Source organism: Oculina patagonica, chromosome 7, assembly GCF_052425735.1.
Source record: "Oculina patagonica isolate OP01 chromosome 7, crgOcupat, whole genome shotgun sequence".
In the NCBI taxonomy this organism is placed as follows: Eukaryota; Metazoa; Cnidaria; class Anthozoa; order Scleractinia; family Oculinidae; genus Oculina; species Oculina patagonica.
Genome location: NC_135764.1, coordinates 10,559,630 through 10,574,816, shown reverse-complemented (window position 1 = coordinate 10,574,816; position 15,187 = coordinate 10,559,630). Strand labels below are relative to the sequence as shown.

General features: G+C 38.7%; 2 protein-coding genes across 3 annotated transcripts in view; one reads left to right on the top strand and one right to left on the bottom strand.

The window, feature by feature from the left end:
• LOC144660683 (uncharacterized) overlaps window positions 1-15,187 on the bottom strand; it is a 56,146-nt gene that overhangs the window by 17,437 nt on the left and 23,522 nt on the right. Inside the window, exons 6-13 of one of the 2 annotated variants that reach the window (XM_078521386.1) lie at window positions 8,306-8,497; window positions 4,870-5,034; window positions 4,065-4,232; window positions 3,262-3,402; window positions 2,372-2,536; window positions 1,524-1,691; window positions 911-1,072; window positions 298-459 (exon numbers count right to left, since the gene is read on the bottom strand). In XM_078521386.1, coding sequence (XP_078377512.1) covers window positions 298-459; window positions 911-1,072; window positions 1,524-1,691; window positions 2,372-2,536; window positions 3,262-3,402; window positions 4,065-4,232; window positions 4,870-5,034; window positions 8,306-8,497 — 1,323 coding nt within the window. The remainder of the gene's footprint in view (window positions 1-297; window positions 460-910; window positions 1,073-1,523; window positions 1,692-2,371; window positions 2,537-3,261; window positions 3,403-4,064; window positions 4,233-4,869; window positions 5,035-8,305; window positions 8,498-15,187) is intronic. The other variant, XM_078521387.1, reaches the window with a different exon arrangement.
• On the top strand, window positions 12,626-13,884 carry LOC144661497 (sphingosine 1-phosphate receptor 1-like). Its single transcript, XM_078522280.1, has one exon. It carries the CDS (start codon window positions 12,755-12,757, stop codon window positions 13,664-13,666), a length of 912 nt encoding a protein of 303 aa, XP_078378406.1. The 5' UTR covers window positions 12,626-12,754; the 3' UTR covers window positions 13,667-13,884.

The following is a 15,187-nucleotide window of genomic DNA, read 5'->3' as shown; positions in this document are numbered from 1 at the left end:
AACCTCTAAAGCATTCTCGAGAAAATTTAAGTCAAACCCTTTAAGTCAAACGCGCGCCATTTTGTTTTAAACTGGCGTGAAACGTCCGTTTTAACTGAAATGTAGATAACTTCAAATCCATTTTTCTCTGGCGGAGTCAGATAGAGAGTTAAAGTTTTGGTTGGTTTTTGTTAGCTGTACTGAAACTGTTACCATATTATGAGATCTCTGTGGTCCTCCAGTATTGATAGTCCAGTAACTCCTAAGCACGATGAAAAATTTACATGGAGATTATTAATTTAAGAAGACTGCACTTACTGGAAGCAGTTTCTCCAAAACTTGGATTCACGCATCTGTTGAAGCAACCATTACTGCAGCACTTCTTGGCAGGGTAGCAGTCTGCATCATTTTCACATTCGTCGTAATGCGCGATGCAGATTTCAGGGGCGAGCAGGCGTGGACACTGACCAGGCCTTGGATCTGAAAAACGGACAACCGGTCAGTCCATCAGACAGACAGATAGACAGCCAGTCAGTCGGTCGGTCGGTCGCTCGGTCGGTCGGTCGGTCGGTCAGTCAGTCAGTCGTAAATATGTCCGAAAGATATAACGTGTGAGACTGACACACAAAATAACAGATAGCAGACACGCTAACAAAAACGTAGCCCTTGGACCTGAATATCAGACAGTGAGAAAACCAGTCAGTCAGTCACTCATTTTTTTCACTCAGTCAGTCCGTCGAATAAACAGAGACAGGCAGACAGACAGGACCTGTACTATAGACTACAAGCCTATTATGGTATTTTTAGAATACATGAAACCTCAAGGAGAAAACGAGGAATAGACCTGAAACGTCTAAACAACATAGCATTTAGGTCTAACGCCCCCTTTATATCTAAAAACGGCAACCCCTAGCATTTGAGGATTTCTTACTCTGTATCCTGCTTGGAAAGCCGTCTAGAGAAGCGCACCTTCTGCGACAGCCGTCATAACAACAAAGTCCACCTGAGATGTGGCTGCACTCCGAGTGATTGAAGCACTGATTCCTAAGAGTCACGTGACATCGCTTGGGCTCTTTGGGAGCTGGACATTTATCTGGCACGAGAAAAGACAAGAAGAAAAAGGTCCTTATCATTTTAAAGAAAAATAACAACATTATTGTATAGAATACAAAACTGTATAAGTACTGCTTATAGGGAACCAACTTCTGATATGAAACGCCAAGCATAATTCAGTTGCACAATTCGTAATGCCAGAAAAGCTATTCAACATACATATGAAAGCGTTTTGTCTTTTTAAAAATCAACGAAAATATTTCACTCTGGTAAATGAAAGGAATAATACCAGACATTTAAAAAGAGAGATTAATGTTGTAAATTGTTATTGTTATTCATATTAGTTTCTTTCCACATTATATGTGTATCATCGTTCTACGACCTTTCTCAATGATCAGATCCAAAATGGCGGCTCGCCTGGAGAACCGCCGTATTTGGTTTGAACGCTGGTAAGGCCCTGGGTACGAGGTTGACACGCGTACTACACTTACCTCGAACTTCGCCAACAGCAGGTTCTGCACAGACCTTGTAGCAGCCGTTTGAACAGCATTTCTTCGCTGTTGGCTCGCAATCCCAGTCATACTTACATTCGTCAAAATCAGACGGGCAGAACTCAGATGGCGGTGTAAGAGATGGACAAGTACCTGGTCGAGGTTTACCTGAATTCAAGGTCAATACGGGAATAAACGTGAAATTGAATGAAATTTAAAGAGGTTTTAAGAAAAAACAGAAAAAAGAAATATTATTTTTGGAACACCGCCAGACAGTTGACCCCCACGCAAGAGCACCCCAGGTTGTCAGGGGATTGTTTTTGGTGTCCATCTATCAAAGTTTAACTTCAAATTATAATTTTAAAACTACATTGAAACCTCAATATCTCTTAGTTCTCTGAATTTTACAAATCCTTTGAGAAGGACTGTTTCATCCAAAACATCCCCCAAATTAACCAAGAAATTTACAAAACACCCCAAAACATAGATTTATGAGACGAGCAGAGAGTTATAGCATTGCTTGAAACGAACAGACAAAAAGAGAGATCAATAATAAAATAAATCCTCCACTGCTTTGTTTAAAATTAACGGTTATTAGTAATTTGTTTGGTTAACCAGACTCGAAGTTGATAAGCTGTCTGTCGTGGTAAATTTCGCAAACTGTACTTGCAAAAACATAGTTAAATATCACAACGGTTAAAATGATAACACTATACATCGAAAGGAGCTTGAGCTTACCGCACCTTATTAACACCCCCGTCCCCCCACCACATAGTATACCACGACAATTTATGAACAATAAAACAAGCCCTTCGGGGGCTTAACAAAGCTATAACGGTTTATCTTACTTTCTGTTGCGCCCCCACTGTCAAAATAGGACGGGTCCCTGCAGCGCTTCCTACATCCATCGTTACAACAGACAGTCCCCGGTCGACACGATTCGTTGTCCACACACATGTTTCTGAGTCCAACCGGGCAGATCAAGTTCTCAGCTGGTTTAGGACAAGTATCTTCTAAAAATGTGATAAGTTATATCAAGATGTTGATGAAATTACGCTAAGTAATACGAACGCAAGACCATCAACACCAAAAGAAAATAGGCCATTTCCGAGTTACCATTTGCCTCTGTTTCAAAACGAGTTTAGGTGCGAAACCATTCATATGAAAATGAGTTTTACCTACAGGTCCATTTTCATGCAAATCAAACTCATTTTCATTTTAATGGTTTTGCACGTAGACTCGTTTTGAAATAGAGGCAAAGGGTAACTCGGAAATGGCCTATTAGTGGAATATTCTTGCTAAGGACGTGGCAAAGCCCGAATATCGGATAAAAACTTTATTTCCCTCATGTGTTGTGAAAATGACAGATACAAGTACGAAATGAATCACCTGCAAGACTATCATCAACATGTCAACATAAACAATCATGTGCAAATTCGAGTGTGTTACAAACCAACTGAGACAATAATTTTTGGAATACAGATTTTCCATACAAAGTGCCTTTGTTCCCTCAGAATAATTCAACGAAATCTCTTGTTCCCTTGAAATAAATGAACATGTTCCTTTAACCTCGATACGAGCCCTCAAGAACAACAAGTTTACTCCGATTGGTTAAAAAACGTTTCACAAGTTTTTTGAGCAAACGACAGAGCTTTGTTGCTGGATTGCTTTTTTCCAGTCAATCGTTTTCAGTACAGTCCAAAAATAATCAAGAAATTTACTGGTATAAGACAAATACCTGGTTCACTCGTTGAAGAAACACATCTTCGTCGACAGCCATCGAAACAACAGTTTGTACCGGTGAAGCAGTCACTTGAATCATCGCACTGATGCTTCATTGATCGGGAACAGCGAAACAGTACAGGCTCAGGACATTTGACTGTCAAGAAACAACAAGGATTAACACTGTTGATATCTCGTTATGTTGGTAGTCACGCAAGAGTTGATGAAATTTGTTGGTGAAAAGCGTTTCGTGGCGACCCAAATGACGGTTTCGTAAGAGACTAGGACATTGCTAGATAGAGTTGTTCAAAGGGGAATTTGGAAAATCTAGGTCAGCGTCTTAAAACAAACTATGTTTCACTCTACAAGCCTTTTCAGTTCAGTTATGTACGCCATTTTGAATTAAAAGGTTTAGTGCCCACCATTCATTTTTTACCTTATCTTATACATCTCAAACTGAAAAAAAAAATTCTTATAAGATTGCATTTGGAAATACAATTGATCTTAATTAATTTATTCATTTTCGCACCTCCACTTTTAGTATAAATTAATTTCTTTTCGCACATGTTTTCTACTTTATAATGGTGCCGCGATGACAGCGAAACGTCGGTCGATTTTTCGCTTATTTTTGTTATTAAAAAAAAAAAACAGAAAAAACTTACACATTCTCCATACAGTTTTATTTTTTTTTTCTAAACCAGCAATATTAATGGCTGGCCTGGAATAAGTTAGTTTTCCCACGAATCTTGATAATTTCCCTTGACATTGTCTTGAGAAACGTTAAGATTCTCCGAGGGAAAATAAAATGCGTCAATTTACCTGCCGCGGCCGCCGCACCCAGTGAAGGAGACGCACAAACTCTGTAACAGCCATTGGAACAGCACTTCCGGTCCCCGACACAGTCCCCGTCAAAAAAGCACTCATCCAACTCTGAAACCACACATTCCGGTGGCACAAGCGTGGGGCACGTGCCAGTTTTGTCTTGTCCTAAAAGTATTGAAAAGTACAAACAAGAGACAAACAAAACATATATACATAAAAAAGAATAAGTTCACAGACAAGAGAAATTAAAGTTAAAAGGGTGTTGGCTTCCTATAACCACATAGGAGTTAACAAGGCTAGGAAGCTAAATTACATAAAATAATTACAATATTAGTGTCGGAAAAATACAAAAGCACAAAACACAACACAAACATGCACTCATCTCTAACTGATAATGGAAATAAAACATAAATAAAGCTTAAAGCAGCAAATAAATCATTGAAAAAGCAAAAAAAAACTTGTTTCCTTAGGGAAATCAAAAACCAAAGCAAAGCAAAGAAAAAGGTATAGGTATAGCTTTGTATAGTGAATCTGATTGGCTCTCTCGTCGCTGACCATCTCAAAATTGGTGCCTGCTAGGAGCCCGTTGAAGAGGGCTTCTATGGACTTCTGACCATGCTCAGCGTGCATTTATTGATGGGCATGAACATTTTTAACGGCACAAGAAAAGAGTGAGAGTTGCTTGAAGTGCAGTTGAAAGTAACACTAGAATTAAATTACTTACAGGGAGCACCCATAGCTGGACAAACCACATTTAAAGCAAAGAATATAACAACTTTGTAACACAACTACTAGACAATACCTGCGCCAGCGCTCTCATCATTAGGATCCAAACATTTTCTCCTGCAGCCATCAAAACAACAGTAGGTGGCATTCGGACATTCCTTGTCAATGTTACACGTGTGTCCGAGTCCAATATGGCACCGGTTTGTGGTAGAAGTAAAGGGACATTTTCCTGACGCTTCTCCTAGGGTAAGAGATTGTAAAAATTTAGCGTGCTGAGCATTTAAACCGGGCCAAAACAGAAAGAGAACGAGCGGTCCGTACGGACAGTGTAGTGTTTGATACAAATGTGCTATTAATACCCCCCCCCCCCACCCCAACATCCTACATCTCTGGAAATTTCGGTTTATCTTCATAAAGACCCCCTCCCCCCTCTCCCATCAGAATTTGCAATGAACCTCTGTGGGGTGGGTACAAAGATTTTCTGGAATCACAATAAAATATTGTTAACAAGCAAGTAAGAAAAAAATCATGGGTTGCACAGGAATGTTAGAAGTTGTATTGTCAGTGTTCAACATAAAATGCGAACAGTTAAATACTCGTGATAATCAATCACGATCTCGCGAGGTTAGCAATGAATCGCTTCCTACCACTCGAGCTACGTAAAAACTACTACAAACTACTCTACAAACTCCAAAATGGCCGATGAAGAGACAATGCATCACGTGATAAATGACGCTCGCGCAATGTATGCCCATGAGAAATCAAGTTTTCTGCTCAAAATCAAAATTCCACGAGGACAACGAAATTCTGCTCAAGTCTGCTCATCTTACGTTCCTGTAAAGGGTGAGGAACTGGAAATTTGATTTTTTTCTTTTCACTCGAGAAAACATGAGAAAATGAACAACTCGTGACGGGATGTTGTTCGCAGGCTATTAAATTACTCAGTGGTTGTAAATTTAGAAACATTCGCTTTTGTGTTTGACAAATAAACTTTACTCGCTACTTTTGATTTGACTCTTACTGTTTTAAACATTCAATTCTTATAGTTTTAGATTTGAATCTTGTATAATTAATTGCGTGCGACCTTTGAAAGCCCCAAAATGAATATTGTTTAAGAACAAAAAAAAAATGCCATTCAAAGCCCTTTGTAAGTTTAGCACGCACAGTGGAAACAGCTGCTCTCAGTACTTTAAACGCTACCAAAATCGCTGTCTTTAAAATTTGGATCACCAATTGCAGGATTTATTTTTATCATCAGTACACTTCAATGCAATGCACACATGCCGACAAATAGTGGCAGCTTGCCGAACATGATATTTAACATCACGCGAAAAATTTACCGCTAAACGGTCAAATCTATTGCCTCACGGTCTGAAAACATAAGCCCCCGTCACACAGTCTAAACGGCCGGTTTAGGACTATATTGAGGATATTGCGACAAGTCCTGCTACAATGCAGGCGAGAAAACTCAAGCCAACAGTCCTTGTGACGAACCATTCCGCTCTCAGACGAAGGACATACTTGACATTTCTCCATGTTCAATTTGTGTGACCGATTGTTGATGTTTTAGGAAAAGAGCATGCTGCTTTTAAATTACTCGTGGTACATTAAAAAACTTTCGCTTTCATGTTTGACAAATAAACTTTACTTGCAACTCGAAGTTTTTGACATGTATTTGCTGTTCTTTTGCGGCGAAAGACAAGAAATTCTTGCAATTCATACTGGGAAACGCGAGGATTTGAATCTTGCATATAATTACATACGATCTTTTGAAAGCTGATCTTTCGAAATGAATGGCACGCTTGTTCTACTTCAGTGAGCATTAGTCCACACCTAGCGTTATCCCGGTAGCACTTTTACCTCACCCACAACCACAGCATAAGTGTAGTTCAAACACTACACTAAAAACCAAGAGCTCTAAACCTAACTCTCGTTTGGCCAGAAAACTTTCATCTGACCTCATTAACAGTCGTCAAATCTAACCCAGTCTTTTTTTTTTATCTATAAGGAAATTGTTTTTCCGACCCAGGCTGAAGATAGTTCTTTTTTTTTTTCTGACATGTTAGGCTGAAATATTCTTGTGAATATTCATAGATTATAGCCTACGACATTTCTCTTTGTGCTGTTTTATTACCATACATATGTATTACATGTACCGTTCATCGAACTGTCATTAGCATCAAACATTATGCAAGTGAAGGTTTTTATTGGCTAGTTATGCCGTTTAGGGAAAAAAAGAATTTTATACGGTTTAGTTAAAAACAAATAATGTATTTACAAATTTTCACCACACAAAATTAAATTCTTTCCAAAATCTCAGCCTCGTGTATATTCTTAAAATTTTCCCAAATAACTCGATATTCTTAAAAAATAAATTTTTACAGAAAGAAAAGAGAGTATTAATCTTTTTTTAATTTAATGCAGTTTATTGATTAACACTGACTTACAATACATTACAATACATAGCTTACTTACAGAGAATAATTTACGTTACACAAAGGGCATGCAATAACTAAATAAAAAAGAATGCAAAACAGAGAACAGGAAACCTGGCTGCCTACTTTTGTTGTTGTTGTTATTATTGTTATATATATTATTTCTATATATGTTTATTCCTATATTTATTTATTTCTATATTTATTGTTAAGGATTACAACTGTATCTGTTTCTTAGATTTATGCTTCTCTATCTGAATTTTACTTTCAAGAATGGCCATGAAAGCTTCCCAGTAGTACTCTTCTTCATTTCTAGAGGCAGTGTAAATATAATGTTTTGCGATAATCAAGCAGAGGTTTAAACCAAGTCGACGAGAGAAGTCATTGGCAACACCATATATGATCATGTTTTCATCAAGAGTTATTGGCTCAGAGTTTCTGGAATTCCACCAATAAGTAAAATGAGACCAAAAGCTCTTAACTTTTAAACAGGAAGCAAAAGGATGAGCTAGTGTTTGTCTTTATTTATTAAGATTTCCCAAACATTACAATAAACATTTACAACTAAAAAGATAAAATATATAATAATAAAAAAAAATAGTGGGAGAATAACAGCAGGGGGAAACTGAATTCCCATGTAAAAGCTGTTATCCTAGATAAAGCTAAATTAACAAATGGATTTGCTAATGACCAGAAAAAAAAATAAAATAAAATTGAAAAAAATGCGCTACTGACAATAAAAATAATCTTAATAACAATAAAAAATAATAATCTTTCAGACAATAGGTGACATTTATCGGTATCTTTAAGTGCGTCTCTTAAAAGTGTTAAGTTTGTTGGCAGAATGTTATGTATAATTTCAAATTGAAAGATGGCAAGTCTCCTTTAGTGGCCGTTCCAATAATTGTGTGGTCTTCCAGTGTGGATATGGATGCCAAGTTTTGTGTTGTTGTGTCAAGTGTTTGTGTTTTTTGAATGGATGTCATGTTTTTGGGGGACATTTACTTTTCTGTAGACGTCCACGTTTATGGTGAATTTGGAAAGTCATAAAATTCATCAGCCACATTTTTTACGTACCTTCTGCAGTTAGTGATCCCACTTCACTCGCATTTGAACCCGGACGTCTCACGGGATCGAGGCATCTGGTGAAGCACGTGTTACTGCAGCACTTCTTGCCAGGAAAACAATCACCATCAAACTCACACTCGTCAGCATCTGATACGCAAAACACAGGCGGAGGAGTGATAGGGCACTGACCGGGCCTAGCACCTGAAGAAAAAAATGTTTTTACTGAAAATTATGACGAATGATAACCACCACAATCGTTTAAGGCCTCTTCTCTCACCTCAAAAACGCATAAACGCAAGGCGCGTTTACACGGCAGAGAAATTTGGGTACGGACCTGTCACAAAAACGGTCCGGACCTAACCACTTTTGTAGAGAAACAGTCAACTCAAAACGGGGCCATAGCCGCCTATGGCCCCGTTTTGATTTGACTGTTTCTCTACAAAAGTGGTCAAGTCCGGACTTATTTTTTGACGGGTCCGTACTCAATTTTCTCTGTCGTGTAAACGCGCCTGTAAAGGCAGTTTACACGACAGAAAAATTTGTAGGCAGGCCCGTCAAAAAATCGGTCCGGACCCAGTCATTTCTTGTTTCTCGGGTCCGGACCATTTTTTGGACGAGCCGTACCCAAATTTTTCAATCTTGTTAACGGCCTTGTAAATGCATTAGTGTAGAAGGTTTGTAATAGCCCCTCACCCCCTCCCCACTCCACCGAAAGTTACAAAGAAAATCTGCGTCGGACCAAGCGGCTCACACCGCCGAAATTTGTCCCGGTTTCCGTAGTATGAATCAAATAGTAGTATTCTTACTCTACACTAGATAGGGTGCTTGTCTATCTCAGTGTTATCCTTGAGCATTTAATCAGCCAGTGCATTTTAATACACACGGGTGGAGAGAAGCACTATGATAGTAAAGCGCCTTGTCCAATAACACAACGCATTGACCCTGGCCAGGGCTTGAACCCAGACTGCTCGATCCAAAGCCCAGCCATAAGGCCACCGCGCCTTCCCTTCCCGCCCCCCAACTCCAATAAAAAAAAGCCCATGTTAAAATACACCACCCAAATGTTAGACGCATACGTCCTTCCAGTAATACGTCCTTTAAAGTACAACCACACTTGAATGTCTTCTGAGTATAAAGTTGCCGGGGTCGTTTTGAATGTTATGTCAATACATAGTCTAGTTCCTTAACTCTCCCTTCCGCGCGCCCTTTATAGGGGTTGAACTCAAGCGCGCGAAGAGAGAGTCCAGAATAACTTGCATGCGCATGCTCAGAACGAAACAATCAGAACCGAGGAGTGTGGCGTCACTTGCTTAGGACGCGCGCGCTAGGTTAAAAATGCTCGCTCAAATGACGAATTCCACTACGCGACCAAGCGCGCGAATAAATGCAAGAAAAGAATTCTTTGCTAAATTGCATCCAAAACCAATTCAATAAACAGCTACAGAATACTGGGAATAGTAAATGGATAGCGAATTGTGTTTTGGCCGATAGCTTTTAGTAGACATTGACTAGAAAGCTTGGCTTTTTTTAGGTTATTCCGGCGACCCTGCTTTAGTACACGGTCGCGTAGTTGAACTCGTCATCTGTGCGCGCGCGTTTTTAAAAGTGCTGCCAAATATGGTTTTTTCCCCCAATTTTGGGGGAAAAACTAGCGCATGCGCATGCAAGTTATCCTGGACTCTCTCTTTGCGCGCCTGGGTTCAACCCCTATATAGGGCGCGCGGAAGGGAGAGTTCAGGGACTAAACTAGTCAATACAGAGATTTCAGAGAGTTTTGATTTGTTGTTTGATTTCATGTGATTAAGGTCATTATGTCTTGAGAGGTATGCATGTGCAGCTAAAGTGTTTTAGAACTTTAATTAAAAGTCCTTCTTAGTTATAGGCCAACCGTTAAAAGCACAAAATTCCTTCCGCAAATAAGTTAGTAATTTTAACGTATTGCAAAATTTAACATTTTAAACACCTGATTCTAAAGTATGAAACGCGGGGCAGGGTCCAAAAGTTGTGCAATTTTGCTGAAAAATGGTTGAAATTGGCAAAGTATTGTGGGTAAAGGCCCGGCAAAACGAGGAAACATGTTTCCAGAAATATGCTGGAAACCTGTTTCCAGCATATTTTATTTCCATGTTTCCATGCTGCGCGGAAACACGAAATGTTTTTGCGATGTAGCAGAAGCAAATTTTGTTTCTTGGAAACAAAATGTTTCCCATGTGGCAAAACTGGGAAACATCGGGGAAACAAGTGCGTGCTACGAATGTTTCGGGGAAACATGTTTCCCCGTTTTGCCAGACCAAGTGAACTTTGATGTTTTCCTCTACCACCTCTATCATATCTATTTTTCGTGGTTGTTTGAGATTTAGAGGAACCACTCATTTCGGAATCGCTCACCATATATCTCTTTCGGAAAATATGACAGGACAAAACTCTCGCTAATTTCAGTTGACAGTTTTTATAACCCAAGTCTCTACAAAATTTGCATTTTTAGAGAACTCAACGTTATAATCTTTTCATGTTTTTGAATATTCAAGGCAAACAATTTCGCTTCGAATGCTTGTTAACAATTTCGATGCCTGTGCGTGGGTGTCATCAAGCAAGTCCTGACATAACTTATCAATTCAAATGATAACCTTTAAAGGGACTGTGTCACGACTGAGTTAAGTTTAGATTTTTAAGTTTTGCCAAATACTTGCTATGAAGCTTAATGTTTGCAAAGAAATTACTCCATTGGATCCAAATGACTGAAATGACAAAACCATAGCTTCATTGCAACCAAATTTGTCTCCTGGGCGTTATAATTTAAAGTTACAAGCAAACGAGACCAACTTTGAAAACTGTTCAGCCCAACAATATTTCAACAACCCATATTGCAATCCATTTCAATCTTCGTTACTTTTGGCCATCCGTTCCTACTTTTGTATTTGCTGTGTTATTGAAATGTTCTTCCACTGTTTTACCAGGTTATTTTTATATTTCAACGAAATTGATGGTCATTTCCGATGCCTAAATATGGCTAAAATCCGTGACTCATGCCCTTTAAGGTAATTGGTACATTTGCGAACAAATATTGATCATCTGAAAATGTTGACTGTAACTCAGATGGAAAGCTGTCAGGTTTAAAAAGATTATTGACCTAGGAAAAAAAATAGCTTACCAAGATATTATTGCACGCGTATAAAATAGTGGAATCTTTTAATCTCATTACCAGCACATATACCAGCACATGTACAGTCAGTAAGTCTGATATTGCATAACATAAAAGTAAATATGGGCGTATCATGTCACTTGTTTAATTTAACAGTATCGACGATGTTTGATTACGCCCAGCTTCTGCTGGTCTTTCGTTTCTTGCGCAGAGCCTTAAAATTCGCTCAAGATTTAAGGATACTGTTCAGTCAAATTCTTCGCAATCTGCCACAGGGAAACCAAACGAAGTGATTGATATCCAGCGATTGCCCGGGCACAACAAACAAAAGGGAAAATATATACTTGAAAAAAATTCCTGATACGAAAACCAAGCTTTACGGTTATATTTACTAAAGCATTAGCATACAAATGATCGTCAACTTTTGTTTCTTTTTGGTTATTTATCAAAAGTACAAAAAGTAAAGTTTCCCAGATAACCTAGTTTTAAATAAGTCTGTCGATCTAATGTGTGACTTCCAAACTTATCTATATTTCACCATTTTCCGCTGTTGAAATGCTCTTTAACAATTCAACTTAACACGATAGCCCCAAAGAACGACTGCGTGGGAGACTAAAGGGCTTTAGGCAGAACTGTCATGTGGTGCATGTTTCGTTTACAGTTCATATTTGAACTTGTGTGCTTTAGGAGTAACAGGGTAAATATAAATTCAACTTGTGTTTCCATAACAGTGACGGATAGCACGTACTATCAAATATTGACCTTGAAGGTACTGTGAATAATTTAGACAACTGGCAATAAATGTTGCAAAAATGTCAATGAATATATATTTGACCATTTGTGCTATGACCATGAAAAGCAAGGAAAATTCACAAAGCTATCAGATTTAAAGTGATTCGTGATTTAGTACCAAGCCGTTACTGAGACTGGCCAGATGAGAGGAATTGCCTTCACCAAGATATTTCTGGTACATGAATAAGCAAATTTCGATTTTATAATTATCCATTTACTTGCAGCTAAGAAACTGCACACAACTAAAGTACAATATTTGATGTAACTCAAAGTAACCAGGTGTTGCCTTAATGATAATACTCATATCTCCTGTTTGAACAATATATAGCTGACAGGGCGAATACGACTAAAACCGGATCGTGGGCATCTCCTCAGTTGGCTTTCGTCAGTGAGGAAACAACTTCGTTGTAGACTTTGTTCCTAATAATTTATTGTGAATAGTTGCTTTCCAGGTCTGATAGAAAAGGCCCTTGCTGAACTGCACAACAGAGCACAGGAAAAAACATACCCACAAAAGGGACATCATGATAAACTCAACAGACATTGTATTTATTGTTATTTTCGCACTAGAGGCTGCCGCCATCATCACAGGAAACGTGTTCACCATTATTGTTTTCTGGACTCAGCGAACCCACCTGAAACGAGCATACTTTCTTCTTATCAACCTTGCCGTGGCGGATTTACTTGTGGGGGTGACAGAAACAGTAAGCCTTGGGACCGAAAAGGTTCCCAAAATGAAAGCAGTTCGAATGGAAGACGTAAACAAAATCAAAGATCCTCTTTTAGCATTTCAACTCCTTGGTTCGAGTACGTCAGTCATTTTCCTCGCTCTTATTTCCCTGGAACGTGCACACGCTGTGTTGCGGCCACTCCGCCATCGTGTAATAAACACGCGCGTTTACATCTGTGCTATCGTTATTGCCTGGACGGCTGGGCTGTGCATTGCTGGGACATATTTGCTTGCAACGTACCACACAGAGGTGGACAAAGTGTACGTTTTCGTCGCTATTCATTTATTTCTTATCATGTGTGTACTGTTTATCTGTGCAAGTTATCTCACTGTACGTACTCGATTACACTTCACGATACCTGAAATAGACATCCATAACCAACGATCAACGGAACAGAATTTACAACTTTCAAAAACATTCTTCATAGTAGCTGCTGTGTCGCTTGTATTCTGGCTGCCAGCTGTTGTAGTGTACATTATAGGGCAGTTCTGCCGCAAAGAATGCTTTTTGCCGACAGTGGTGGCGTATGTGAACTGTCTGCATTTGGCAAATTCCATGGTAAATCCATTGGTATACTGTTTTAGAATGCCTATATTTAAAAATGCTTTGAAAAAGTGCTGTAGAAGACGTGTAGAAAATATTGAATCAAGAGCAGCTCCCCTCAATGTTAGAAATAGAGCCGTTGAATTTACTACGCACTTGTAACCTGCCATGGAAGACGCTTCAAACAATCGAACCACTCAATTTATTTCGCACTTGCATTCCCGTGAATATTAACCGAGTGCAAAAAAACCTCAAAGAAACTGTACATAATTTCTATTTAAAGCGCACCTCATAATCCTAGAGACTAACTGAAAGAAGAAAAAGTGTTTCACCTTAAAATGTTTGACATTTTATTCATTTGCTTTTATTTGAAGTGTTTAATTTGTGTTCCAGACAACAGTGACAGTAAGCAAGTACTATCTAATATTGACCTTGAAGGTAATGTGAATAATTCTGACAACTGCGAATAAATGTTGCAAAAACCTCAATGTATATATTTGATCTTTTGTGTTATGACCATGAAAAGCACAGGAAAGTTCACAAAGCTATCAGATTTTAAGTGATTCGTGATTTAGTACCAAGCCGTTACTGGGACTGGCCAGATGAGAAGAATTGCCTTCACAAAGATATTTGTGGTACATGAATAAGCACAAATAAGCAAATTTCAATTTTATATTTATCCATTTACTTAAACGCAAGAACCTGCGTGCAAATAAAGTATGATATTGGATGGGAAACCGCACAAGCACTGAAAGTAACCAGCAGTAACCTTAATTCATATCTCCTGTTTGAACAATATAAGCGACACGGCGAATACGATTGAAACGATAATGAACATCTCCTCAGTTGGCTTTCGTCAGCGAGGAAACAATTTCGTCGTTGACTTTGTCCCATAACATTAACTGTGAATATTTTATTTGAAAGTTGCTTACTAGGTTCGACACAAAAGGCACCTTGTCGAGTTGCACAACAAGGCACAAGAAGAAAACATTCCCAAAGGGAAATCATCTTAAACTCAACCAGACATTGTATTTATTGTTATTTTCGGTAAATACAAGTGCAATATTTGATGTGAAACCAGACAAGCATTAAGTAAGCAGGTGTTGCCTTGATGATAATACTCATATCTCCTAGTTGAACAATATATGCGACACGGCGAATACGATTGAAACGATAATAAACATCTACTCAGTTGGCTTTCGTCAGCGAGGAAACAATTTCGTCGTTGACTTTGTCCCATAACAATTAACTGTGAATATTTCATTTGAAAGTTGCTTACTAGGTTCGACACAAAAGGCACCTTGTCGAGTTGCACAACAAGGCACAAGAAGAAAACAATCTCACCAAAGGGACATCATCTTAAACTCAACCAGACATTGTATTTATTGTTATTTTCGCAAAGGTTAACGCCGAGGCGTTAAATAAAGGCGGTAAATACAAGTGGAATATTTGATGTGAAACCAGACAAGCATTAAGTAAGCAGGTGTTGCCTTGATGATAATGCTCATATCTCCTTGTTAAACAATATAAACGACACGGCGAATACGGCTTAAACGATCATGGGCATCTTCTCAGTTGGCTTTCGTCAGCGAGGAGACAATTTCATTGTAGACTTTGTTCCATTATAGCTTAATGCGAATATCTCTTTTGATAGTTGCCATCTTGGTCTGATAAAAAAGAACC

What these genes read in the sequence shown, in the direction of transcription:
- LOC144661497 (XM_078522280.1), top strand. Translation starts at nt 12,755, where the DNA reads ATGATAAACTCAACAGACATTGTATTTATTGTTATTTTCGCACTAGAG.